Here is a 27,894-nt window from a genome sequence, read left to right as displayed (position 1 = left end):
GAAGTGGACTTAACCCAATAGGGTGATTATTGCTCCAGCCGCACAGAGCTAGGACTTGCCAGTTATTGCACAGAGAGGCAGGCTGCTGGTCATTATCACTCACATGCTTGAAATGCTCTCCTCCTTCAGGCCACCTTAGAAGAATCGTGATGAGGCCGCAGACAGCCAGACGGCGATAAAGGCAGCGAGCCCTGAGCTGCTTCTGGAATCTTAAAATGATCGTTTGTTTCCTGCTTGCATGAATACATTTGCAGAGAGGAGTACACTTTGTTTGTTGTATATATTCATCACACACAACGGTCCATGGAAGCGGTCAGTCTGTGACCAATAGGGTAGATGTGTCCACTCAATGCACGCTACCTCCCACCATGCATATCTGCCTGCATCAGAACAAATACCTCTGTTCCAGTCCCCCTCTTTCATTTCTCAGACTCTATTGCAGAGGTGGGGAACAATTGTTCTGCTACATAACCCACCTCCTCCTCCTCTAATTCAGCACATCTAAAAGGAGGTCTATAGAGAGAAATAAGCCCTTTTCAAAGGCATTGCTTTGGCTAATGGCTCCAGCGAAGGTCCTTTGTAAGTAACACATACATATTAACATTTCTGCCATTTAGATGGAGGCACACAGTGTGTATTAAGACGCCTCACAAAGTAATAATGTAATTATGATAAAACAGGAACAGAGAAGAGATGTGATCACATTATCTTTCATTTCTGACTTTTTGCTGCAGTCAATTCAGTTCAGTTTAATTTTTCTTATATGAATAAAGTGACAGCATGTTACAGAAACAGAAGTAGTGACGGGACACTTAGTAGCAGCTTTGTATTGAACAGTCATTTGAATCAGTGTTTTTGCTGGATGTCAGCCAGTGAAAAACAGCATTTTCAATGTAAAATTAAATGAATAAAAGCCAAACAGGGATACTTTTTTGTTCCAAAGATTTATTTTTGCACGTTAAAAAAAAGAGAACTGTGCATTTTAGCAGGTCTCAGTTACTCACACTCAGGACATGTTGTCCTTATGTGGCTTAAGTAAGACTAACAGGCTCACTTACAGGCTAAATTAAATACTGAGCTCAGGGTTCAGAACGTTTTCTGCTTTAGGTTAAATATAACAGCTCAGTGCTGCATTACACTGGAGATCCAGGCTGTACCCTGCCTCTGGTACCTGGGATAGGCTCCGCCCCTGACAAGTATAAGTGATGGTTTTGGTGCATCTCTGTTCTCTTTCTTTCATCGTCCACCTGTCGTCACTGCTCGGAGCTCCACCCAGCTGTTACACAGCATTCCTCTGCAACCATGTAATTATTAACGTTTCCATTTTTGTATCATGATTAGAGCAGAAGGATACAAAGTTAATAGAGTTTCCATCAGGGTTTTTTTTATATGTTACCAAAGTAATTTTCTTCACTTTATGAATGAAGTGCTATAAGTTCACTTTACCTTTTGTCACTTTTCTTCTGTTCTCCGAAAATCTTAAAAGTTTTTAGAAGTGTTTTAAAGCCAATACAGGTGTCACAGTGTCAGGATTAAGGATTAAAATGTGCAGCACACGATCCGCATGTGGCCCTTTGTGCCACACGCTGCTATAATCAAGGACCGGGAGCAGGAGTGTTACATAGTCAGAAAAGCTACGAAGGAAAGAGTGGACCCTCCCACAGATTTATTTGCCAGGCTTATTGAAACTGCTGCTTTCACCAAGGGGATTACAATACAGCCTCATTTCCTCCGTCTTAATCCGGTCATTAGTCGGGTTTTGTGAGGATGCAGAACATTACTCCACTTCGAGATGTCTTTAGTGTGTGTAAATCCGACAGTTTGTTGACCAACAACAACAAAAAAATCAGCCTGTAGAAAAACGTGGGAATATTTGGGAGCTACTGAACGCACCAGAGATCTTTGGATGGCAAAGCAGCCGAGCAAACTCACCTGCTGAGGAGACCCGTCATCTTATGTCTTTGCTGTGACTCCAAACCTACATGTCATCCACAGCCTCCAGCACCAAGATGAACGCTCTTATTATTTACTCTCATTTTCATATTGATCACGTTCATATCAGTGCTGTATTATCTAATCTTGAGCTGAACATGCAGTCGTGCTCCCTTGTGAATCTTTTCTTCTGTAAGTTAGTGTCAGCGGTTCAAACTGAAAGCAGCTGCTGTTAAAAGGTTAGATGGAAGTTTTCAGCTGTTTCCAGCAGCTCACTCGTCCTTGTTTTGTTACCTTACAGTTTCAGTCTCTCTCTTGCTTGCAGCACGTGGAGCAATAAGCAGCTTTTGGTGGTGCAGGCTGTAGCATGAGTATGCAGGACTTGTTGTTTATAATGTGAATACGACTCCTGCTGTTATTGATTCTGTCCGAGAGATGAGCCCTCTGGGTTTTTCTGATGTTTATGCAGGAGAATGGTGACGCTTGCTAAGTGGAAAAGAGACAAAAAATCAATAGGCAAGGTGAAGGGAGGGGAGTGCCAGGCATCTCTTGGTTTAGGGCTTTCTTTCTTTCAAATTCCTGTTTTTCTCCTGTTTTGATGCACTTCGAGGGCTGAGTGAGAGGCCCAGCAGCGTCGCTCATTGAGTTGGAGCTTTTCATCAGCCGAAGCCTTGCATATGCGAGATCATTGGGTGAATGCTCTCCTCGTCTTTATGACACCCCAGTGTAATAAGCCAGATTACACGCTGAAAGTCTTTTTACAGCGTATGGCTGGAGTTATTATTCACATCCAAATGTTATGCATTAATTTCCAGTTACAGTCCACCTTACGGCTTTTACTGCACATTTATTAATTTAGTAATCACCATTATTTGAATATTTCAGGAGGTGCTTGATATAAATACAATACAAGGACAATTCATGCACAGCTGAAAATGGGAGGATTCAACACGAAGGGTGAAATGCTTTTTATATGAGATGTATCATCTGCTCCATGTGGTCTGTAGTCATATTGCAGCATCAGGATTAGTTCAACTATTGCATGAATTTCTGATAAATAATGTAATGATTTCACTTCTGGTACATTTAAAATAAGCAGTTCCCAAAATGCCAGGTTATCTGTTATCACAGCCTGTAAAATGAACACAACAACAGCAGCAAACACTAATCGTGTGATCAGATGCAGACAAATCAAATATAATCTATAAAGTCTTATTGTCATGACAGGAGGTGCATGCTTTAACCTTCTGAGTTAGCCCTAACATCACTGTAATCTCACGTGCTCATAAACTCATTAGATTATCAGGTACACCTGTTCAACTACTCTTAATGCAAATATCTAATCATCCAGTCACATGGCAGTAACTCAACACGTGTAGGCATGTAGACACAGTGAAGACCGCCTCCTGAGCTCGAAGCCAAACATCAGAATGAGGAAGAAACAGAATTTAAGTGACACTGACAGTGGCATGGTTGTTGATGCCTGAGTATTTCAGAAACTGCTGGGAGTTTCCCACACAGCCATCTCTGTGGTTTACAGAGAATAGTCCAAAAAAGAGAAATATCCAGTGAGCAGCAGTTGTCTGATGGATGGATGACGGATCCATTCTGCCTTGTCTCAGTGGTTCTGGCTGCTGCTGGTGGTGTGATGGTGTCAGGGTGTTCTTGGCACACCTTGGGTCCTAATACCATTGACCATTGTCTAAGCACCACACCCTACCTGAGTATTGTTGCTGACTGTCTCCATCCCTTTATGATGGGATGTGTACCATCTTCTGTGAATGATCTACACCACTGTAGTTCCTCCACAGTCACCAAAAAACCTGCAGCAACTGTGTGATGATGTCATGTTGCTGCACGCCAAAATGTTTCAGCAGCTTCGATCTGAGCCATGAAGAATTAAGGCAGTTCTGAAGGTAATAGCAAGCTGTTCCTAATAAAGTGCCCAACAGGTGCACGGTTTCATGAATTCATGGGTGTAGTCGTACATCGCTCTCCCGTCTCTGACCTCGTATTTAATAGGTTTCATATCCATGAGTAAAACATGACTAGCTGATCATGTTCATGTAGGATACCTTACATATACTTCTTCTACTACTACATTAGCAGCAGTGTACATGATGCTGGATTAGATGGAGAGGTCAGGAACTGAAGAGGACAGAATATAATCTGTGCAATCCAGACCATGAAACGAATGAGGAGGAGAATCCAGTGATGGAGATGATGGCTGTGCTGAGTCTGCTGTCACGTTCAAGTCAGCGAGGCTTTCAGCTCAAACTGTCATCAGGATGACTGCAGAGCATCCTGGATCGATGACATTAAATCCTGCTTTGAACTCTTTCCGTCAGACCACAGTGGTAAACTGGACCAGCTTGGAGGGAAACAGACCCCAGTATAACAGTCTGGTACGGGAACTGCTCTGCCTTGCAGAGGGGTGTTAAAACTATCCTGCATAGCCTGCACATAGCTTGTACACCACTACAGCCTGTACATACTTAGTATAGTTATAGCATATTCATAACATACCTTCATACCGTGTACTTTGTAACATACCCATATTTTGTACCCTCATACCTATAACAGATCCATTTCTGTAATATATCTGCATCATGGCTAAAGCACTTCTGGATGGATGCAAACTGCATTTCGTTGCCTTGTACTTGTACATGTGCAGTGACAAGTTGAATTCTGTTCTCTTCTATTCTAAAAAATGTTTGAAGGAAGTTAACCCAGAAAGACTTCGAAGCATACATTTGATCTTGAGCAGTCGAGAGATCCAGAAATGAATTTACCAGCACTTTATGGGATGGAGAGTGTAGTTGGAAAGTTTTCCAGGCCATCGTCTCAGGTGATTAACTTTGAGAGCCGTGATACAAGCCCAGGCTGACATCAACAAGACAAACTGGCAGCAATCAGAGAAGTTTGGGACGAGTGTGTAGAGCGCCAGCTACTCGTCCGTATCCAAACGCCATGGTGAATGAGTGCCTGGTGGCTTTAGGGGACAAACAGTATATGTCAAGCAAGCAGCCTTCTTCTTGTCCTTTAGCGGGCGACCAGCGGCGGTGGTCGGCCGCGCAACCAGTACGCTGCTGTAGGTGCCGCAGGTTCTCTTGCTTGACCAACGATTATCTTCCATGCTTTTCGATCTATGGCAATGGTTCTTGCCTGCTCAAGGTCAAGTTGAAAGGCCTTCAAATCATCCTCGATGGAACTGATGGCCAGTAGTCCATTTCCCACCAGCGCCCTGGGTCCCCAGCGCTGGCGCATCAGCTGCCCCGGATGCGGTAGCATTGGTTGATAAAGCTGATCGTTGGGATTCCATTGCTTTCAAGCCAAGTTTCCCCGATTTATCGGTTCTGGCGACCACCCTCCTCCTTTTAAAGCCGGGCTTGGGACCGTCCTTGGCGGAGTTAAGCAAGCAGCCTAAATATAGTTAAAGATATGGGCAACATGCGACACCAGGACTAGTTGTCCCTGGAACATACAGGTGTATATTGGGACACCTGAAAATAACCAAGTGGAATATGTCTCAGAGGTCTCAAGGGACATAAGATGATAATTTCTTCCTCTCCTGTGGTTCTGGTGAGGAGCTGTGTCAGAAGGAAGTGCGACTAATTTCCTCCATAAAAACATATTCTGTCATTTTTGACTGGAAACACAACTTTGTGTGTTTATGTTTGAAATGGTTTCAAAGCAAATGTTCATGGTAGTAGTTTGTGATACACAGGACACACAGTGTGTTTCATTGGGTTATTTCTTACAGTCAAAATAGAAATGATGCTTCTTTTTAACTCAAATTCAGTGCTTAGAAGATCAGATTAGTGAGACAGGCGGCCCATAAATAACAAACAGAAGTTTAAAGAACTGTAATGTTCACAGGAGTCAATGATAATACTGATAATGTATGTTTGATGAGTCATTTTTGATTAGAAACAAAATTAGAAACAAAATGAACCCTTAAACAGTTTCGTTTAACAACACGAGGGTTCATTGAGAAGTTTCATTTATGTCGAACAGATTAAAACTTGCTCCGTGAGAACAACGCTCCTGGGCTACAGGCTTATTGGTGCTTTAATCAAAGACCCGTATACAGTCACGTGGCGTCGTTCGTGCTCGACCTTGGGAACGACCTCGACCTTCTAAATGCCGCAGTCATAAAAGCTGAACATTTGAAATACGTTCTTCATCATTGCAGCTCTATTGATAAATGTTCTATAGCACAGAAAAAGGCCAGTCACAGCCACATTACTCTATTTCCACGCCGCGGTGCCGAGTGTGTTTGAGAGACTGTGTGTTGCACGCTCTCAGCAAAGCATGGAAACCTCTGTTCTCACAGCGGATGTCTCAGCGAAACAAAGCGCACGGGCCAATTAGGGAAGCTGGAAACCGCGGCATCTATTTGTACCGTCATGAAAACGCGGTGAGCTGGGCGTGCTGGCAGATCCCGCCGATGGCACAGCAGATGGAGAAAGGGCAGGAGTGCCGCTGCCTCCTCTGGTTGCTATGGTGAGAATGGAGGTGAAATGCGTGGAGACAGAGCCGCTGTAAGTAAAGTGAAAGGAGACTGAATTATCCTTCAGCAGGTGGCATCGACACCGCGTCCCCACATCCAGGTAATGAATAGCGCCGGCCTTCCTGTACTCACAGGCAGGGCAATAATCTCCCATCAGCCTCCTTCCTCTGCGCAGCAGGTAAAAGACCTCACGCTGCTGATTGACTTGTCGGGTCAGCAGTCATGTGTAACAACTGACAGTTTGATCATTGGTTGAACAATAGAAGTGCACACGTACTATCATCGACATCGTATAACAATCATTTTGGAGGATCAAGAGAAAGACACGAAGTGGAAATAAGCCCCCTTTATTCAATATCGATTTACATTTTATATAAAAATTACTTACATTTAATACATTTCTTCAAAATACAAGCAGCCAAACAACATACAAATCAAATACAAAATTATAAAATTTCTTATATTTATCATCTTCCTTTTCTGAAGTAACAGACGTGTTTTATAATAACTCTTAGTAACTGTTGTTGTAGCTGTGGTAAATCTTTCTTCTCTCCATCTTTAATCCATTTGTTGATATATGAGACCTAGAAAAATATGATATTCTGTCTTTTCAGCGTACAGTACGGGATCCGGGAATCTGATCGGAAAACATTCAGGGTGGGCTTCGATATCTCTCAGATACGTTTGTACGTCATATTACTGCTGAAACAGGCGACTGAAGATTGGAATCCGTGGAAATGAGAAAGACGGGAGATAATGTCTGAGAAACGACTGTGTTGATGTTATTGTGTCCAGTGGGACTGCCGGAGCAGAGCTGTCAGGTGCAGCGATGCAAATAAAAGGAATCAAGCTTGTCGTTTGTGAAGCTCTCCGGTCCATATGTCACATGAAATAACAAAAACAGAAAAACCCACGCTACTCTTCTCTACTATACATACTTTTTTTTCCAGATAAAATGAGCCGGCCCTTCCCCTCATCATCTCCACAAAGCCAAACTGTTTCCCTCTAGAACTACAAACAGGTATGGGTACAAATTCTAGCACTGCATTTAAGGTTTCAACTGTGCACAAGTGTGGCTTCAGGTGTTAATAAAGTTTTTGCAAATCAGCAGCTTTACTTCAGTGTCATACAGTATACTGACAGCGCTGTGTAACGGATCTCTGACAAACAGAAAGCAAACCCTAAGTGGAAAATTAAAGTCTTCAGCACAGCGACGAGGACATTATGCTGATGCTAAACCAGTAAAACCTAAGAGCCTCATAGGAAATAGAAAAATCTTGTTTCCTCCTTCATATTATACACGGTGGTAAAAAAAGAAGTACAAAGTGTAAAGTTAGGCTATGCGGCGGTTTCATGAATTGTCCCCTCGAGTTTCTTTGGGAGTAGCTCTCTCCTCTCATCGATACTGATGACTGGCTTCCGGCAGTTTTGCCCGTCGATGTAGATCTTTGCATACACTGGATTGGAGTAGTTCATGGGCTAAACAGGCAGGGGAAGAGATGCCAAGTACAAATGTTATTTTACAACAGTAGGAGTCTCGAGGTTGCATTTTAATAGATGTTGTGGAATCAAGAAAGTCTTCGTGTCAGATTCACCTCATACAAACTATCCCTTACATCGGCTTTAATGAAACCTGGGCTAATTTAAATTCATGTACAACTTCCTCTGTCTTGTTGGCTGAGTTCTGATCCAATTTGAATCCATTTTGATGGATCTGCGCTCTGTTAGCAGATTGTTTAACCGATGTTCCATCACACGAGGTTTGCTGGAAACAGATGGCGGCTGCATCTCAACCAAAAAAGTTTGCAAACTTTCCACGGTCCCACAGATATTAGCAAAATGAGCAACAGAACTGAACTTGGTGCCAATTGTCGTGCAAAACATTTGTTAATAAAAAGTTGATTATTGGAACTTTAAGGAAAGTTTGGTGGTTTTTGGACAGGATGTCACAAAATGATAAAGGGAGCAAGTATATACCAGATGTCAACATTAGCATGATTTTAATTTTACACAGTTTTTAAAATAGCAGAGTGTAACTCAAATATAACTACACAAAACACACAAAGCTTCCTCACAGTGAAATTATGTAAAAATGGATATTTTTTCTTCTTCTTCAGAGTAAAAATAAAGTGTGTAACACTCACCTGTCCAGGGATTACCTCCTTGGGCACAGAATTCATGCCCAAGGTGTGAGGGTCGCTGGATTTTACACACCAGCCCTGCAACAAAACAAGCACCGTGCCATATAAATACAGATGAACTCTCACAGTCCAAATATGGGTTTTAAAACTGCGCTGGAAAAACAAACTAGCAAGTACCACGAGAGCTGGACGTATGGAGGCTGGTTTAGAGTCACACCAGCATGTCTCGGTTAAAAACACAGACTGGACTCACAATAGCAGATGTCAAAGTTGGCAGCTTAAGAAGCAACAGCATTAGGCTTGAACTTGCAGCAGGTGAGCTACATAACTGCATCTGTGAAGGTGTTAGGATTCATTTGATATGCTGGGAGTTCGTGTGGGGTGGAGAGAATAAATCACCACACAGACAGACGTCCTCCAGGTTCGTGGCATCTGTATATTTTTGTGCCCAGGCCAGAGAGATTGTAAAATCTCTGCAAAGCCTCATGTAATTCCACCGGATGCATCTCAATTCTAAATATCACATCCCAGCAGCTGCCGGGCCAGATGCAGAGAACACAGCACTGAGTTATTTTCCAGTCTGAAAGACACATTTGAGCTGTTGTCCTTTCTCTACCCTTCAATTAAAGACGACATAGCTGCAGCATCAAGGCTAATAATTAGTGTGATAAGGACTGGCATCAATCAAGGTCTAAACAGATTTTCTCATGGCTTTTAAAACTCTGCAGTATTAACAATGATGTGGTAGTAAGGGATGTACACATATGGCAAATTAAAACAACATTATGCAGATATTTTACAATAAAATAGCCAAGAAACAGTCACTAGTTTGTTACACAAACTGTTTCTGTCTGTCTGTTCTCGCTCTTTGCAACTTCACTTCAAAGTGCACAATGCTTCACGACACACTAATAACTCCTAGTTTTCAGCTGGCTATAAAAAAACTGGCTCAGTGTTGTCACTGCAGACATCGAGGTAGAGCTCAGAGGACCTTGAAGTTGTTGATGAAGAGTCGCTGAGTAGGAGGCTGGACAGTAAGACCAGTTTCATATCAGAAGACTCCTGGTCGACCTTCTTACAGCTGGGCCACATGTGTTTCATAGACAATCTATGTAACTGTATATAAAAATAATATAGTGATGACCATTAAGATTTCTCCTCTAAGTATCCTGATAAAAAGGAGCCAGCATCTGCTGTACTGTCAATTCAACTTATAGGAGATCAAATGGTACAAATTTGTTAAGGTTGTAAAAACTTTATTTAGTTGGAAAACACGTGCAGTAAGTTTTATATGTGCAAAAATGATTAAGCTTTCAGTATTTAATGCAGCAGAGACCTGCAGACGCTGCCCAACAAGAGTTACATTGAATCAAATATGAGATGAAAACTGAAAATGAATCACTTTAATGAGTTTGTAGCTAAACGTAATTACACTGACGTTTGTATGTGAGAACATACGAACAGATTCAGCTGCATGTTTAAGCCCCACTCAAAGTTCCTCAGTAACTTTTACTCCACACGTTTGACTTGGCAACAATCTGGTTTCAGCTCGAAGTCAAACACTGAATTCCATCCTATTAAAACAGGAATGACGTGTTGTTGAGCACACGTGACACACACACACACACACCCACCTTATGAGGGTCAAGTGTGAAGTTTGGGCGCAGCAGGCTGCCTGCATCAGCGTGGTTGTCGTGGTCCACTTCATACATGTTGTATGACGGGTTCCCAATTTCCACGTTTATCCCTCCGTTGGTCATGGGCTGCCTCTGCACACGTTTGCCCCTGAGCCGTGCAGAGCACATCATCATTAACGCGACACACAACATGCTGTTATTGTGCTGCTGCACGATGCTACTTGGAGCATATCACTTTGTTAGATAGCCATGAACGATGGATTATTACCACAGGCTCAGCGTTCAGATCTACTGAAAGCAAACTTTTCACTCATAAAGCAAAAGCATCCATTCATCTTCAAAGCTCTGCGATGCTGGAGCTCTCACGTTACTGCTTAGAAGCTTCTTTTTCTTACATATTTCTTTATCGACGTACCTTTGCCTCCGGCGGCAGATATAAACACCTGCTACGACCATCACAATCAGGATGACCAGCAGGACCAGAGGCACAATGATAGCGATGCTTCCTGGGGAACAGAGAGAGGACGTGATGAGCGACCAGCAAAGGGGCTGAGATGAGTTCACGCAGTGACCGCGGCGTGAACAGAGCCACTTTAAATAACAGCGTTTTCACTTCACAGGGCTTCGCTGTTTGCACATTTCACTCCATTCACATACGTCCAGCACAGACAGGCTGCACATTTAGAAATGTAAGACATTTTACACTGACGTGCACGACTTCAGAAGATATATTTTTTAAATCTTAAATTGAAGTTGACGACAGAGGAGTCATATTACTGAACCCTGACGGGCTGGCGACTACAGCCCCTCTAATTCAAACAAGGAAACCCCGCTGAGCAGAGCCCTTTGTGCTCAAATGATGCAAAGCGCAGAGGTTGGTAGGAGTTCGGTAGTTCGATGCCAATCTGTTGATGTTCAGATGTACGAGTTATCGTTCCACTGAAATGCAATAAGGTCAGTGAACCAGTGACACATGCAGGTATTTACACAGGACATGTTAAGGCTTCTTGACATTCCCAGTCCTCACCTCCGCTCATGTTGTCTGATCTGCTGCTTTTAGGGGCGGGTCTCTCACACTGTGTTCCTGCCCAATTGGCTGAACATCTGAAGGAGGTCAAAAGAGAATATAAATAAACTATCATTAGCATACTGTGGCTGCAGAGAGGCTGCTGAGAAAACAACTTTGCAAAATGATCTACGACATGATGTGACTGTGGCTTACACATACGGCACACGGCTTTGATTCAACACAAACAAAACACCACCTGGAGAGAGAGCACTAAGCACATACATGTTGTGTCCGTAAAGAGCTTAATGTGAACTGACGTGTTGAATATTCAGTGTATTAACAAAAAACAGGAAAGATCAAAGGATGACAACAAGTCGTCATCTCATGTGTGTTCCAATGGGATCCGATGGGCGTGATGCATGACCCTTGTTAGAGGAGGTGACGTCCAATTTAGCTGACGCTAAAGCATGTAAAGCATGAGTGATCTGGTGGGGGCGGCAGGGTGATGATAGGATGAAACTATCCTGAATAACATGCACTTGCAGAATCAGAACATCGGGCTTTGACAACAACTTTATTAGGACATCGGGCGTAACCTGGGTCTTCATTTTCCCGCCTTTGAGAAGCAAAAACCAGGATGGAACTGAGTCCCTTCAACAAAGAAACCCGGCTAAGCTGTAAAAGTTAAAGGCCTTAAATATGAACACCGATTAAAGATGACACGTTCTGCCGAGTAAATTATGTGCAATGACCGGTCAGGACGTATTTAGCCATCATGCACAGGCTGCAAATGCACTGATGCCCACATCACACACACAGTGTTATGCTGTAATCTTCCCGTGGTTCATGTGTGCATGAGATGGGTGGCAGTAAGAGGCAACAAACGCTATGCAGCAGCCGGTGATGTAATAAGTGCCCCTATATACAACGTAGTGGTGCTAATATACATTAGCAACATCTTTATCTACCAGGAAAGACTGCTGGTGCTGCTGCTGTCTCTGTCACTTATCATGGAAATAAGAACCATATTTGGCTTTAAGCAGCAGAAGCATAAATAGCATCCTGTACTGTTGCCGCTTAGCTTGGCCCACCAGAAACAGAGCTACAGCTAGCTGTGTCCTAAAGTAACTAAATGAGCACAGCAGCATGTTTCAAATAAAAACTATTTCCTGTTTTAAAGTCGTTTAAATACCAAAGGTTAAAATGAAATACTGTCACATGTAACTACTTTCTACAAAACTCTGTTTTTGAAGCTTAGAACAGAAACAAGCTCGCGTCTCTAAACGCCATCAGCGCTGTAATCAGTGTTCGACCTCGCCACGTATTTTCTTTCTTACTGCAGCGAACATATTCAACACGTGTTGGTGCTAATGATGCTAATAATAGTCAGTCATGTTGTTTCCATACAGAAATAAATATAAGCCAACATATTCTAATAAAACAACATTATAGTATCTGTGTGATTCCACCATCTACGCTGAGTCATTGCTATATCCAGTACTTATTACATGACAAGCTGCTACAAGGAGGCACCATCACAGAGAGGCCTATGTGCTGGACTGAGGCTGAAATGAAGCCAAATGGAGTGGGGGTGGGTTGTGTACAAAAGGAGGTGAGTGGGCGCTGAATACAGCTGGAGAGGTGAGAGGGACCTACTTGCAGCGTGGTTTGTTAAGAGCTGTTAATGTGCACATCCCCTCATTCTGACAGAAGTAATCGCAGGGGTTGGCCAGCTCATCACAACGTTGGTTCTTGAACCCTGACGTGCAGCTGCAAAACATGTGTTTGGAGTGACAAAAGGGCCCAAGAACTGTTCAACTGTCGGCTGCCTCATGAGTGGCGACAGAACGCTAAACCCTGTTAGCAGCTTAAGTCATAAGATGCAACAAGACAGTGTGACGTCTGCAAATTAGCAAAACAGATCAACAAACGTCCCTGCTCAGCACGTGAGGGGGACGCATGTGGGGCCTGCTGCAGATTACGAAAACTGTTAAACAAGAACTTTGGGCCCCAACATGATGGTTGCTTGCATCCACATAAATGCATCTAATAAGCAAAAACCAGAAAATACATTTAGTTTGATTAAACAATAGGAATGACAGCTTACAGGGGAAATAATGATTTGATTCTCTGTTGAATTTGTGAACATGAAAAATCTCTCAGACTGAAAATTAACCTGAAACACAAAAAAGCAAATTATATAAAAGCGCTAAATGAATTTGCACGTCACTGAGTGAAACACGTATCTGATCCACTGGCTCTCACAGACTGGCTGTGTGATCGTGTGCCATAATCAATCTATCAATCAATCAATCAATCGAGTGTTCTGGTCCAACCTCTGCACCACCAGGTGAGACCAAAGAGTGTCAAAGGTCGACAGACTGCAGACCTGCACGAGGCTGGAACAGGATACCATCAGCGAGAAGCTTGGTGAGAAGGTGACAACGGAAAGAGAAGAAGAATAAATTTGTCCTCAGTCTGGAGCTCCATGTGGGAGCTTGCATCATGGGATGAGGACGATCACCAAGGTGCTGGATCAGCCCACAGCTCCACGGCACAGGCCCGTCTTCACTTTGTGAACTCGTAAATGAGTCAGAGAAGGCTCCGGAAGTGCTGTGGTCAGATGAAACCAGAACTGGCAACAGCTCAGCCACTGTGCTTGCAGAGGTGGAAACGTTATGTTTTTCTGACAGGATGACTTTGCCTCACTGAGTGGGCCAGTGGACAGGCCCACGCACCGTAACATCTCGGACTCCTTCCCTCGGCCAGGACACTGACAACTGGTCATGGACGAGTTTCCAGCATGAAACTGACTCGTGTCATGCAGGAAGGACCAAGTCAAATATTTATTTCCATCACTGACATGCAAATTCTTTTATACCTTTTATGTAATGTGTGTGTTTTTCTGGATTTTTTGTTTGATAAAAACTTACAAATTTAGGGATCAAATAATTGTTTCCCCGCTGCACAGCTGACTGATGGATATTTCTAACTGTAGATGCTAAAGTAACTTAGCTTTTGTGCAGAAAAGGAAAAGAGCAACAACATAAAGTCATACAGTACAGAGCTGCTTAACAGGAATGCTTGAACTTTGTTAGACAGCAGTGAAATGTTGAGGTATTCTCTTCGTATAGTTGAGGTTTTTAAAGCAAGAATGTAGCAGCTTCTTTAGGTAGGCTTGATGAAATATACATTTACTCAGAGTATTAAGGTCAAACATTATGATTTCTTGATGCCGACATATCCATCATCTCACATAATCTCTCATCTTGCAGCAATGATAAACCGCATTATCAGGATCTGTTAACCTCATCGAATAAGATGGAATCATTTGCATAGAAATTGATTCTATTCCCTGGAATCTGTGAGCGGCGCCTGCAAATTTCAATTTAACTACAGTGGACAATGGGCATTTAAAAAAATGGAGAGTTGGCCTTTGAAATGGATTTCCAATTTCCTCCTTGGACAGATTTTTAACACAGCACTGCGAGTGATTATAGCAGAGGAGGTATTCATTTACAGGGAGCCCTCTGAGTAGCCTTTCACGGCGATTTCTTCACGTGTGCCAGTCAAGCTTTTGTCTCGTGCAATTTTTCGAGCTTCGTGGCGGCTGAAGTACTGAGCAAACTTCTAAACCCTCTGACTGAAGAGAGCCACAGAGGCCTGACATCAGCTCTCAGCTGCAAGGAGGAAAAGTGTGATATGTTGAGAATAGCTGGCTTTGAAGGAGTCTGAAACCATCTTTATCTTCCTAAAACCTTAAGCCACAGCGAGGTGTCACACAGCACAGGATGCTGTATGGCACTCGGCCCCCTGCTGTTTCATGGCCTCCACATAGTGACATCAAACCTTCAACTTAAGGATTTCTTTCCAAAGGAAGACATCTATCTCACGCGGCGACTTTCAGTTTTTAAAGCCGGGCACAGAGCCGACGGCTGAACCGAAACAGTGATGTGAGTGTGAATAACAGTGGAGAACATTGAGTTTTCCTTACTTTCACCATTAGGCAGGGACTTACTGACAGAAAGGCAGGTTGGTGTCAGGGTCCAGGTGGCAGGTACCTCCATTGTAGCAATATCCGTCACACAGCTGACAGCTCGGTGCTATTCTGCCATTTGTGCAGCTAGAGGGTGAAGAAATAATGGATCCTAGTTACAACCAGAAAACTAAGAAGCAGAGAGTTCAGCCAGCTTCAAATTCACTGACATGACCAAACCTAAAACGCTACAGGGTACGTGGCCTTAAATTATTGATTTAATTAAATCAATTCTTCCCGCCGGCAGCCTGTGGGTGAAGCGACTGAGCCCTGAATGAACATTATACTGTTTAACTCGTGTTTTCCCATGAATAAAAATCAACTATGAAGCCTCACAGCCAAAGAGATGATGGACAAGAGTGGCGAGTAAATACGGAGCGCTCACTTGCAAACCACTTCTCCCGTCTCCTCGTTAATGAGGCAAGGAGCTCCGTGGCATCGGAGACACTTGTCCACCTCGCACTTGTTCCCTTCAAACCTGGCGGGACACACACACTCCACGTAGCCGCTGCTGGATAAAGTGCAGGCCTTGGAGTTCACGCAGTAGTGATGACAAATGTCTGTTTTAGGTTTGCAGAGATAAACAGAGAGAGAGGATAATGTAGAAACACAGTCTAAGCTGATCTGATTACAACAGTACATGGTTTTAATGGGACTTAATTATCCACATCAAATGATATCTTAGCCACAGATGAAAACGTATCACCCTTTGGGCAAGCAACAGTGGGAAAAACTAATGATGTGCAGATGAAATTGTTTCCCCGCAACACATTATGTCAAAGCGCAGCAAAAGAAAATGCATTATCGCCCCGGTGCAGAAACACCCAAAGGTTGTTTGATGGTAGAATTTTGATTTTTGTTTATCTGCAAATTGAAGCAAATGTGGTGTTTTTGGAAAGAAGAGACTTTGAGGGGATTGCTTTTGTCTCTCGCTCAGAGTGGGAACTCTCAAACGCTTTGTTCTGTGGATTTTATGTGACATAACTGAATTCAAATCAATGATTTTCTTTTGATTAGGTGCTACTGGCAGCCACAGGCAGCCAGGGAAACATCAATGACTGTTTGTGTTTGTTTGCTGCCAACAGGACTCACGATAAAGACAGCGGTCCCCGGTATACTCGGCCATGCAGCGGCACACCGGCTGGTTCCCCTGAGTGACGTCGCACGTCCCCCCATTTAAACAGTAATTGTCACAAATCCTTTTCTCACAAAAAGGCCCTGAGAATCCGACAGGACAGCGGCACGTGGGCTTTCCTGAAAAGAAATATGAGCATAAAAGATTATTAGAGCACGGAAAGGTGGAAATCGGCAACGAACTGATGAATTCATCCGTCTCAGAACTGCTTTAGTTTGTTCCACAGAGCCAAAACTGCTGTGCACAAACATGACGCGTCCACGCGCTCCAAACTGCCTCGTGGCTGTAAACACACCTGAAAACACACCTACACAGATGCACTTCATATTTACATGGATATATAGGGCTGTGCAAAAGTCTTGAGCCTCACCTAATTTCTTTATAGAGAAAGAAATTATTCTTTTTTAACTTTTTCAAGTCATCTTGAGCAATAATTTCACACATCACATCACTGTAGCTGATGATTTTCAAAGGTGTATTTTCTTCGGTTTATTTGCTGAGCTGAAGATAAAGACGATAAATAACTGAACCCTGTGAGACCCAACACATCACGAAATAGCCAGAAAATTCAGATTTTTTGGAACTGAGATGTTTATGAACCTTTATAACAAAATCCCCTTTTTTTGCTGTATCATCTTGTTTTTGATATCTTTTTATTATATATTTATTATATATTTTTGTTTCGCATTTAATACATTGGGTGTTTTTGCCCATAACACTTTGAGCCGGACAACATAGCACGGGCACTTTGTTACCAGCAGCTTTTAAACATTTAATTTGTTCAGAGCGGCTGTCAGCTATTCTTAATGAAGGGAAACAGGCAGAAAAATCTGAGGTACGGCAACAGAAGTAAGAACTGGACTGAATACTAACGGCAGCAGGTCAAAATTTGAATGGAGTGAAAGAAGCCTGGAGAACGATTCCTGCAGGCTACACGTAGACATTACGAGAAAGCAGGCTGCTGGGTGGAGACAACCTGTATGCTGTTAAGGCCTCGGGCCATTTTCTGGGTCACTTCTGTTGGTCTTACATCCTGTCTTCTATCTACTGTCCTAATGCAATAAAGTCTAAAAAGCCCCAAAACAGATATAACAGAAAACACAAGAAAACAAATATCGACTTTCAAGCTTGTTAAAATCGTACAAACTCTATTTCTGCCTCATATGCTGTATTTCCATGCATGTAGGGATGGCCATCGAGAACAGGTTTCTCTAGTGAAACGGCTCCCAGTAGTAGAGTAGAGCCTGTTTGCCTATTGATTCTCCGTATCGATTCCAGTTGGTGAGTCGGAGCAGGAAACAGTGGTGGAGCCTGCAGTGTGGATATAAACATTACTTTTATTTTTATTGCACAGAGAGGCGAGAACACGATGGTGAAGTGCAAACTGCATCCAGGACAGAAACAACCACAGCATGCTGCTAACACAACTAGCACCTGCACAGACAGCATGCTAATGCTAAGCTAGGAGTGACTGCTGACCCCAGACCAGCAGCCACAGTTACAAAGATTGTATAAATGCCTCGGTGTGAAACTTTGTTACAATCCTCACACGTGGGTAAAAGAAAAAGCACAGACTGAAACGATCTTCACACAGACCGTACAGAAACACGTGCTGCACCTTCTGATTATTTTTACAATTAGAGACGTGTGAGTGTTGAGAATTGCCTCCTTGTGCGGGTGATCTGAAACAGTAACCTTCCAATCATGCTCGCCGTTTGTATAACGGACAAGCGAGAGCAGGAAACAAGTTCAAGAAAAGGTAACAATTGAACACTACTTACACAGCACACAACCAAGTTGCCATGGATACAGGTCTCGCCATGTAGGTCACACTACACCACTTGGTAATTTCACACTCTACAGTTCTGTGCCTGGAATAATCTGACTGAAACGTCCAAAGGAAATCAATCTCTCCATTCGGATCTGATAACTCAATAACTGATGGGTTAAATCTTTCTGAGAAGGCCAAACGTCACAGCGATGAACTCAGCTGTTCTCTTCATCTCTGGAAAACTAAAACATTAGTTCAGGTTTTCACAAATACTGATGCCAACTGGTTTTGGATGTGTCAGCAAGCTGTAAGTTTTACAGACTTCTTATGTTTCTTGAATATTGAATATTATCTTATTATGGGATGCACAAATCAAACTGTTTCAGTGCTGTTATTTAGTAATACTAGCAAAAACCTTATGAAAGACATCACTAAAATGTTACAGGAACACAGAAAGTGAATAATACTCTTCTTGCCTATTCTTCTTCTTATAAATGGCCAATGCAACTGTTACCATAGGAACATGGTAGTGTAAACACTGAAATGAGCTCAAACTTCCTGGTTCACCTTTTGCAATCGTGTCACTGCTATGCAGATGACACCCAGCTCTATCTGTCCATGAAGCCAGATAACACACACCAATGAGTTAAACTGCAGGAATGTCTTAAAGACATAAAGACCTGGATGGCCGCTAACTTTCTGCTTCTTAATTCAGATCAAACTGAGGTTATTGTACTCGGCCCTGAAAATCTTAGAAATATGGTATCTAACCAGATTCTTCCTCTGGATGGCATTACCTTGGCCTCCAGTAACGCTGTGAGGAACCTTGGAGTCATTTTTGACCAGGACATGTCCTTCAACGCACATATTAAACAAATATGTAAGACAGCTTTCTTCCATTTGTGCAACATCTCTAAAGTTAGAAATATCCTGTCTCAGAGTGACGCTGAAAAACTAGTTCATGCATTTATTACTTCCAGGCTGGACGACTGTAATTCATTATTATCAGGAAGTCCTAAAAACTCCCTGAAAGCCTTCAGCTGATCCAAAATGCTGCAGCAAGAGTCCTGACAGGGACTAGAAAGAGAGAGCAGATTTCTCCTGTTTTGGCTTCCTGTTAAATCCAGAATTCAAAATCCTGCTCCTCACATACAAGGTCTTAAACAATCAGGCCCCGTCTTATCTTAATGACCTTGTAGTACCATATCACCCTATTAGAGCACTTCGCTCTCGCTCTGCAGGCCTACTTGTTGTTCCTAGAGTATTTAAAAGTAGAATGGGAGGCAGAGCCTTCAGTTTTCAGGCCCCTCTTCTGTGGAACCAGCTTCCAGTTTGGATTCAGGAGACCTGCCCGCCCCTCCCTCAGCCTGGTCCTGATGGAGGTCTTTTCCTGTTAAAAAGGAGTTTTTCCTTCTTGTTCATATGGAGTCGTTCGATGGTTGGTGTTTTCTCTGTTTTTTGTAGCACTTTGAGCTGACGGCCGTTGTGATTCGGTGCTACATAAATAAAACTGAATTGAATAGACGTCAACATTTATCTGCTGCACCAAGCATTTTAGACACTGACCATCTCAGGCCTGACTACAAACTGTGAATTCTGGGTAATTTAAGATCGTTTACAAAATGAAATAAATCCCTATTTATGGGATATTTCTTATTACTGTTACAAGTGTAATAAAAATACAAACAAAGGAGAATCATTGAAAAGAATACACTAAGCTGCAAACCTGCATCAGTGCTTTGATGCTGTGGTTTCTAGTTTCGGCGTTGCCTGCTTGTCCTAATCATTCACTCAGCTACAGGATGATTTCACTGGAAAAACAAAAACAGCTGATGATATCACTGACGTCCATACTGAGAGGGGATTTTCTTCTTACTGTTGTTTCATAACAATGCCTGCAAATCATAATTTATGACATTTTGTTGTGTCCCATTAGTCAAATTAGGTGTCACTGACTGTTCTCATAGCGACACCAGCCTGATCGTGTCTTCACACCAAATATCAAGTTTTGGTTTGCCAGAGATGCAGACTGATGCTAATTTGTGCAGAGCAACGCAAACAGAGGCAAGTGTATCTGCACGAGTTCACCTCATTGGGCTGCAGACACCTGCGAGTTCTCCTGATAGGCTGACAATCAGAAATGAGGAACATCTTTACTGTCACGTTCTCTAAGGAGCTGCACCCACAAGAAGTGCTTTCAAACAGTGGACGAACTCTGGAGGAATTCCTGGTACATTAGTAAAAACAATGAGGACACTTTATTCACATGCTGATTACAAACGTACAGAAAAAATTAATGTTTAACAGAACCAAAAGAAAAAAATCAGGAAACAACAAAAAGCAGTAAATAAATGCCAAACGCTACAAAAAGGTTGAAGCACAGACACCAGAAACACAGGAAGTCACAAAGGAAACAAAGAGCAAACCAGCGGATCAGACAGAGTTAATTATTTCAACATTATGTGCAGTCTTAGTACTGCTGCTTATTTCTCAGTTTATGGCTGCAGATTACAGCTGTGAAGCCCTAAACTGGCTCTACTTAAAGATCAGAAGTTACTGTCACACGGCCTAATAAAGAAGACGTGGAAACACTTTGTGTTGTCAGCAGATCAAAGTGTAATTAACTGTATTGATTGAACAGGTATTCTTGTGTTTTTGTTCCAGCATCCAAACGAGCACAAACACAGACTCAGCAGCTTCCTCCTACACTTCAAATTAAGAGCAAAAACATTCATACAGTTTTTTCTTCACCCAAAGAAAACATCATAACATTAGTAACTTTACAGCTGGCTTTCATTTGTGACGAGGGTAACGAGCTGCATCTATAACCTGCCTCCACCAGCACACGTCTGTGTTGCACTTCCAATATGCTGCAAAGTTGTGACCATGTTGGTTGAGCCACGTCAAAATTAGAGCCGTGTTTGTGGCACAGAAACTCAACCTTTGCACCCCTCAAACACATCATCAAGTTGGCCGATGACACGACTGTGGTGGGTCCCATCTGCAAGAACGACGAGTGAGCATACAGAGAGGAGGTGCAGCAGCTAACGGACAGAGTCAACAACCCGTCTCTGAATGTGGACAAAACAAAGGATTCAGAAGAGCATAGAGGGATCACTGTCCACTAACCCTAACACTTAACATCGATGGATCCTCTGTGGAGGTCGTTAAAAGCACCAAATTCCTTGGTGTTCACCTGGCAGAGAACCTCTCCTGGTCCCTCAACACCAGCTCCATAACTAAGAAGGCCCAGCAGTGTCTCTACTTCCTGTGGAAGCTGAGGACAGCCCATCTCCCTCCATCCATCGTCACCACCTTCTACAGAGGGGCTCGAGAGCATCCTGAGCAGCTGCATCACTGTCTGGTTGCTAACTGCACTGTATCAGTACAGCAGCTGAGAAGATCACTGGAGCCTCTCTTCCCTCCATCACAGACACCTATCACACCTGCTCCATCCGCAAAGCCACCAGCATCGTGGAGGACCCCACACTCCCCTCACACACTCCCCTCACACACTCCCCTCACCCAGCTGCCTTCTGGAAAAAAGTACTGGAGCATCCAGGCCCTCACTGCCCGACCCAGGAACAGCTTCTTCCACCAAACCGTATGTCACACACACACACACACACACACACACACACACACACACACACACACACACACACACACACACACACACACTGTTGTATCTGTTTCACTGCTTTTCATTCGTGTTTTGCAGTTTTTGCACACTTGCACTTCATGCAGTCCTGTGTTGACTGTCTGTTATACGTCATATGTAGCACCAGGGTGCTTCACTGTGCGCTGTGCCACTGCACATGGTGGAAATGACAATAATGAGGATTAATTGGCGGTTAGAAACAGAAGGGGAACACAGCACAGCTGAAAGCACTCAAGACTATAAGACAGAGAGGGGATATAACCTGAAACAAGAAACAGGAGAAACCCAACTATCCAAGTAAAACAGGAAACAGAAACTCTGCCTTAAAAACACACTAGAGTGAAGACTGGAGGGCACAGGGACAGAAAGGAGGTCAAAGGTTATCAATCCTACTCAAAGACTTTATCTGCAGCAGCACCAACATGACACAAAATCTAGCTGCTTGCTGACGATAACATGTTTTCCTGTAAACAAACAGGTTACAGTTTGTTGTCCAGAACTAGGAGCGTGCAGCCGCATGAACAGATGGAAAAAGGCCCCAGAACTCAAAAGAGAGAGATAGAGATTTCTATCAACAGCTTGAGAAAAATATGCAAAATGTTTCAGTCAGAGAACCTGAGCCGCGCTTTCTGAACTGCAGATTCGAGTCATCTTCACGTCGTAGCAATTATCCAAACTACATCCTTTAACTGCATCCGTGTCCCTACTTTCCTGCTAATGGGCGGGAACACGAATCGTTGAGTTGACATCACTTTAAAGAAAACACTTCACACTTTGGATGTTTGGCTTCAGGGAGTTTTGGATAACGAGAGCAGGCGAGAATCATAAAGGAAAGATCTGCCTGAAACCAACCGGCCTGACGGGGAGGAAATAAATGCAGCGGACAGTAACTGTGCTGGATCATACACAACCAGCTGGGCAGACAAAAAGTCTTGTACAAGTTACACAAATGTGTTTAGACAACTGTGATCCACAACTGTTATGATATACAGTATGAAGTTCTTTACTTTCATGTCACAGAGACACAGGTTTGTTTCAAACATGCTGCTGCCAAACCTTCCATTAAGATCCTGGTAAACCAGTCGAATCTGAAGGCAGAAATTCAAAGACACCTTCTTGTGTTTTTAAGGATGAGACTGGGAACGAATCCAGCCTCCAAACTGACCGAGTTTCCCTTTTTATCACCAAAGGAGATCCTGTTGGACAATAATCCATCCCTCTTTTTCCATTTAGAGCGATGCTTGCATGAGACGTGTGGTCAATGCAGTAAAACAGCACACAGTTAAATACAGCACACGTTTCCTCTGCCCACTAAAAAAGGAAAATCTCTTCACTATGTAAGCAGCATGAACGGGTCCGATCATCAATATTAACCATGAAAGACCCAAAACAATGTAACATTCACTACTTCATCTCTGTTACAGTTTTAATGAGCAGCAGTTATTTTACCATCTGCTGAAGTCACATTAAGCTGTAAGAAAACAACAAAAATACTGTTTTTGTAAACAAACATTTATTTCCTGTTAGATTATTAAATCCATGTAATTAATAAATATTTAATGAATTTAAACCACTGCAATGAGAAATCACGCCACACCTTTGTCACAGCTTTCTTTCTACATTAGGCCAATAAACATGTTTCATTTTTTATCTGTATCTTTTTTTAAAAGCAACTTAACTACTATGATGTGGGCGTGATATACAAAGGCTTTTAAATCCAGGAAAGCTTATTTAACAGGTCTGTACATCCTGCTTCAGTTTCACTGCTGACATCTCAGGAGAGCTCCTCAAAGGAGACCTTCACATGAAGGCTGGAGGCTCCTTTCAGAGCCGCATCAATGATAAAACTGCTCAACTGGCTTTTGCAATGCAGCCGAATCTGACTTGAAGAGAGGAAGCTGCATCGCTTTAAATGAAGACAAATGTGTCTGCGTGCCATCAAGCAGGGGTTTAAATCAAAACTGGTAAACAAAGAACATAAAGAATCCTGCAGCATAAACGTTCATATGAATTATTCTCCGTGCTGCGACTCAGAAACACGTCAAACATGTGAATCGTCCAAAGGAATCATGCAGTAAAGAGTTTTTGAAAGCACAGACGTACCCAGCGGCGAGCCCATGCAGGTGCCTCCGTTTAGGCAGTAGTCTGTGCAGTGGTTGACCTCACAACGCTCCCCTGAAAAGTCAGGCCAGCAGTAGCACCTCCAGTCTCCTTTCTCATTGGCTAAGCAGCGGCCTCCATTCTCACAGGGGGGGCGGCACAGTTCACCTTCACAGCGGCAAAGTTTGTATCACTTACTGCAGCGCCATGTGCACAGTCACGTGATATTTAACAGTGTTATGGAGCTAATGTGAGACAGCAACACGCACAGAATGCAGTTATCACCAGCGTGTTCACTAAACACATCGTGATGCTTCAGAAAGCTGCTCATTGTTATATATTCAAAGTCAATATTACTGTTAAGATACCTGAGACGTTGACATCATTGCAGGTGCCGTTCACCAGCACCTTCCCCTCTGGACAGGTGCACCTGGCACCAGTCGGGTTGAGCAAACACATGAAATCACAGGACATTCTGGAGCATGGATTGGGTCCTGTGGAGAAACAACGGAGGAGATCATCTGTGATGCTGAACAAGAACAACTTCTCTTTCTGTGAAACATGCGGTTGTTCTTTTTTAATAGAGCTATTGAAGTGCTGTAGGCTTTAGAGGCACAGCACATGAATCATTTACACATGCATCTTCACATTGAATAATCAAAAGCTGAGAAATAACTGTATAACTGATGCGTCACCTTTAGAAGGGCTGCTTTTAGCAGAGAGGACGACATGTTCATGTTGTGAATCAAACTGCTTCAACTGAAACAGGCAAACACAACTCAACATAATGTTTGAATCAAGCTGCTGTCAGAGGTTCACATCCACTCATCGTGAGCATGAATGTCCTCTACATGCACCCTCATTAAAACTGGGTTTGCGCCACTCTTCTTCACAGTTCGTTTGAATTGGTTGGTTTTTTGGGTCGGACCTGGTGTTCACCCTGCTTCATCCCAAAACCAGCTCTGATCAGTGTCCTGTTCAGGTTTCAGCCGTCTCGCTGTCAGTCTGAGGGAAGCCCTTCAGGTTTTTTATTGTCATATTCACAGAAACGTGAATGAAATTCTTCTTTTGGTGCCAAACAGAAAGATGCATGTATAAAACTAATAACTATAATAAATGATCATTTAAAAACAACAGAAACAATTATAAAGAACTACAGTTAGTACAATAAAGGAAATACAATATAAATCGAAGATAGAAATAAAATAAGAAGAATCTGAGCTGCAGGGCAAATGTACATATTTATCCAATCTATGCTACGTCAGCGTGTAGGCGGGGTCTTTGATGGAGGCAGCTGTGGACTGATGGTAGATCCTCTGCAGAGAGGGTGCTGGAGTCCTAATGATGTTTTTGGCAGTCTTCAGCACTCTGTGCAGGTGCAGCGGTGTTACTGCACCACACGGTGATGCAGCTGGTCAGGATGGCCTCAATCATGCAGCTGTAGAAGCTCCTCAGTCTGCTCCGTAAATGCAGCCGCTGATGGCCCCTCGAAACCCGCTGTGTGGTGTTAAATGCTCCTCCCTGCTCAGGTAGGTGGAGAGCCCATGTTTGTAGTAATGTTAGCTGAAGTTACCAATCCTGGCAGACCGGGGCGCAGTTTGTAGACAGAAGACGGAAGCATCGGAGACACAGAGAGGTCACCCAGGGATGTGACCTGGTCCTGCTGACTCACGAGGGCTGATCTTCCTCGGTGCTCCCAATAACTTACTTATATGCAACTGTTTGAACTGACGATCATGGAAATGTCTCCAAGACACTTTCTCATTTTGTGTGAATCTAAAACTGTCCTGACCAAATCCTGCTGCACACCGAGCAGAACGAACCCTGAGATCCATTTACTGGTTTAAGAGAGTTTATTTATATATTCAGTTTAAAGGATGACGATAAAAGAGAGAAATCAAAATCTCTGCCATCTCTTACATATCGAGCCTTTGTGTCTTAGCTACTTGCAAGCTAAGCACATGTTGTGCCCTCAGACTCCACAGTGTACACTAATCAGTCTGTAGGGAGGAACAGCTGTCGTTTAAGTGAAAACCTGACCGAGGCTGAGCTCTCTCACGCTTTCTCATCATTAACACCAGAGATGGAACCAATAACTGCCATGCTTTATCACCTGGAGGAAGTGAGAGGACGGACGTGGCTGTATTGATCAGAACAGTGCGACCGCTCTTGCTCTTGACGAAGGCGGTCACACTTTCCTCCTCCTCCTCCTCTCCCTGAGCTTCCCTGCTTAGCCTCTTATGTCCTTGTCTAGTCTCGTGTTTTTTGTATTACTTTCCCTGAACACTCTCTCACAGTCTGTTCCCTAAAACCTAAAAGAGGAATTATGGATTTGATCAACTGCTCCCTGAATGCAATCAACACCCCTTTCTCAACGAGAAGTCTGGGCTCGGGTGAGCCTGAGTGCTGAAGATATCTACCTATGAACCATGATAACAGGGTTCTGATCGGAGCTGGCTTGGCCCTGACTTATTGAAGAATTAAGGAAGCGGAACCGGCTGTTCAAACCCCCCCAAGGCTGCCCGCTGGGATTGAAACGATGGGAGAGGCGTGAGTTTCTCAAAAAAAATTGGATGACATCTTGGGGAAGCACACTGTGGTCGTGAGTTCTCAGAAATCGGCTCCTTGAGCACAAGAAATGAGCGCAAGTATGGAGAAGCTCGCGGCTCTCCAACGGGAGATTGAGAGACCAGTGTTGGACTGTAGAACTGCTTTGAAATTCATATGAGCTGTTCGCTTTTTACCATCACATGAAGTGATGGTAAAAAGCACCATCACTTCATGCGGACACCCTCTCGGCGCCAGCTGCAGTCGCAAGGCTGGAGCTGAACAACAACACCGTGATAACGACTGTGTTGAGTCTGTTCTTCCCATCCATGCAAGGCCACCTGGGTTGGCTGGCAGACTGTTTACTTAGCCTGGCAGGGCGAAGGACACTGTCTCAGCTGAACTCTGGACACGCACACATACATATACACTGATATGCACACACTCATCCCCCCTCCCTTTCCAAACGCCTTCGATGCTTGTTGCCTCCTGGGAACACGGCGGGTCTGAGCCCGCGCTGGATGGTAGCGCTGGGCAGGATGGCTGCTGTGTTTGCTTCGGATGACTCCTCACCCCCCACCCGACCCTGTGGCTGGTCACGTGCTCCATAATGTTGTACTGTGGACATTTATGTGCTTTTCTGTGCAGAGGAGTTTTTTTGTTTCCTGTTCTCATGCTGTCCTCCCAGGAGCCCAGCATGAGCAGAGGTCTCTTTATTCCTCTTGTACTTTCCCATTGTAGTGTATATTTCAGTGTTTTTCTGTAACGCTACCGATCTCCGACCTGTATCCCCATGTGATGGGGGGAAAGGGGGGGTATGTGTCCTATTTCACTGCAGGGCAACCTGCACGTGGCGAATAAAGCCTTGATTGATTGAACAGGTTAGTGGTTTATGTTGCACACGTGAAACACGCAGCTAAATATCATTTATATCTATAAAGCATCGTTTCACAATATTAGTCCAGTTGTTTCGTTAAAATATGTAGAATTAAACTTTTTATCAAGAACCTAATTGTTCACTAATCATAAATTTATCTTAATCCACAGTCCTGCATACTGCATGACTCCAGTTTTCATCATCATCATGGTTTATTTATATAGCACTTTAAAAACACACAAGGCCGAACAAAGTGCTGAACAATAGAAACATAATAGATACCATAAGAATAATAAATACGATAAAATAATAAACATAGCGAAAACAATAAAATATAAGTAAATACAAGTCAGTCAACCACTGAGTGAAAGCCAGTGAATAAAAATGTGTTTTCAATCTGGATTTAAAAACCAGCACTGATGTCGATCGCCTAATGTGAAGAGGAAGATTATTGCAAAGCTCAGGAGCCACGATAGAGAACGCTCGGTCTCCTCAGTGATTTGGGGACTGAGAGCAACAGCTGACCGGAGCGAAC

At 43.3% G+C, this 27,894-nt stretch overlaps 1 protein-coding gene across 1 annotated transcript in view; it reads right to left on the bottom strand.

Annotated features, from left to right (window-relative positions):
- Positions 1-6,776: 6,776 nt before the first annotated feature.
- lrp1bb (low density lipoprotein receptor-related protein 1Bb) overlaps positions 6,777-27,894 on the bottom strand; it is a 276,779-nt gene continuing 255,661 nt past the window's right edge. Inside the window, exons 82-92 of the mRNA XM_086266712.1 lie at positions 24,304-24,429; positions 23,939-24,103; positions 16,361-16,522; positions 15,654-15,828; positions 15,251-15,355; positions 12,889-13,002; positions 11,251-11,327; positions 10,639-10,729; positions 10,221-10,371; positions 8,590-8,664; positions 6,777-7,924 (exon numbers count right to left, since the gene is read on the bottom strand). Coding sequence (XP_086122838.1) covers positions 7,784-7,924; positions 8,590-8,664; positions 10,221-10,371; positions 10,639-10,729; positions 11,251-11,327; positions 12,889-13,002; positions 15,251-15,355; positions 15,654-15,828; positions 16,361-16,522; positions 23,939-24,103; positions 24,304-24,429 — 1,382 coding nt within the window. The 3' untranslated portion in view covers positions 6,777-7,783. The remainder of the gene's footprint in view (positions 7,925-8,589; positions 8,665-10,220; positions 10,372-10,638; positions 10,730-11,250; positions 11,328-12,888; positions 13,003-15,250; positions 15,356-15,653; positions 15,829-16,360; positions 16,523-23,938; positions 24,104-24,303; positions 24,430-27,894) is intronic.

This window comes from Aulonocara sp. 'chitande type north' Nkhata Bay, linkage group LG16 (genome assembly GCF_057382095.1).
Source record: "Aulonocara sp. 'chitande type north' Nkhata Bay isolate Kocher_YH1m ecotype deep benthic linkage group LG16, A_spYH_male_GT1.1, whole genome shotgun sequence".
In the NCBI taxonomy this organism is placed as follows: domain Eukaryota; kingdom Metazoa; phylum Chordata; class Actinopteri; order Cichliformes; family Cichlidae; genus Aulonocara; species Aulonocara sp. 'chitande type north' Nkhata Bay.
This window is presented reverse-complemented; position numbering and strand designations above follow the sequence as displayed.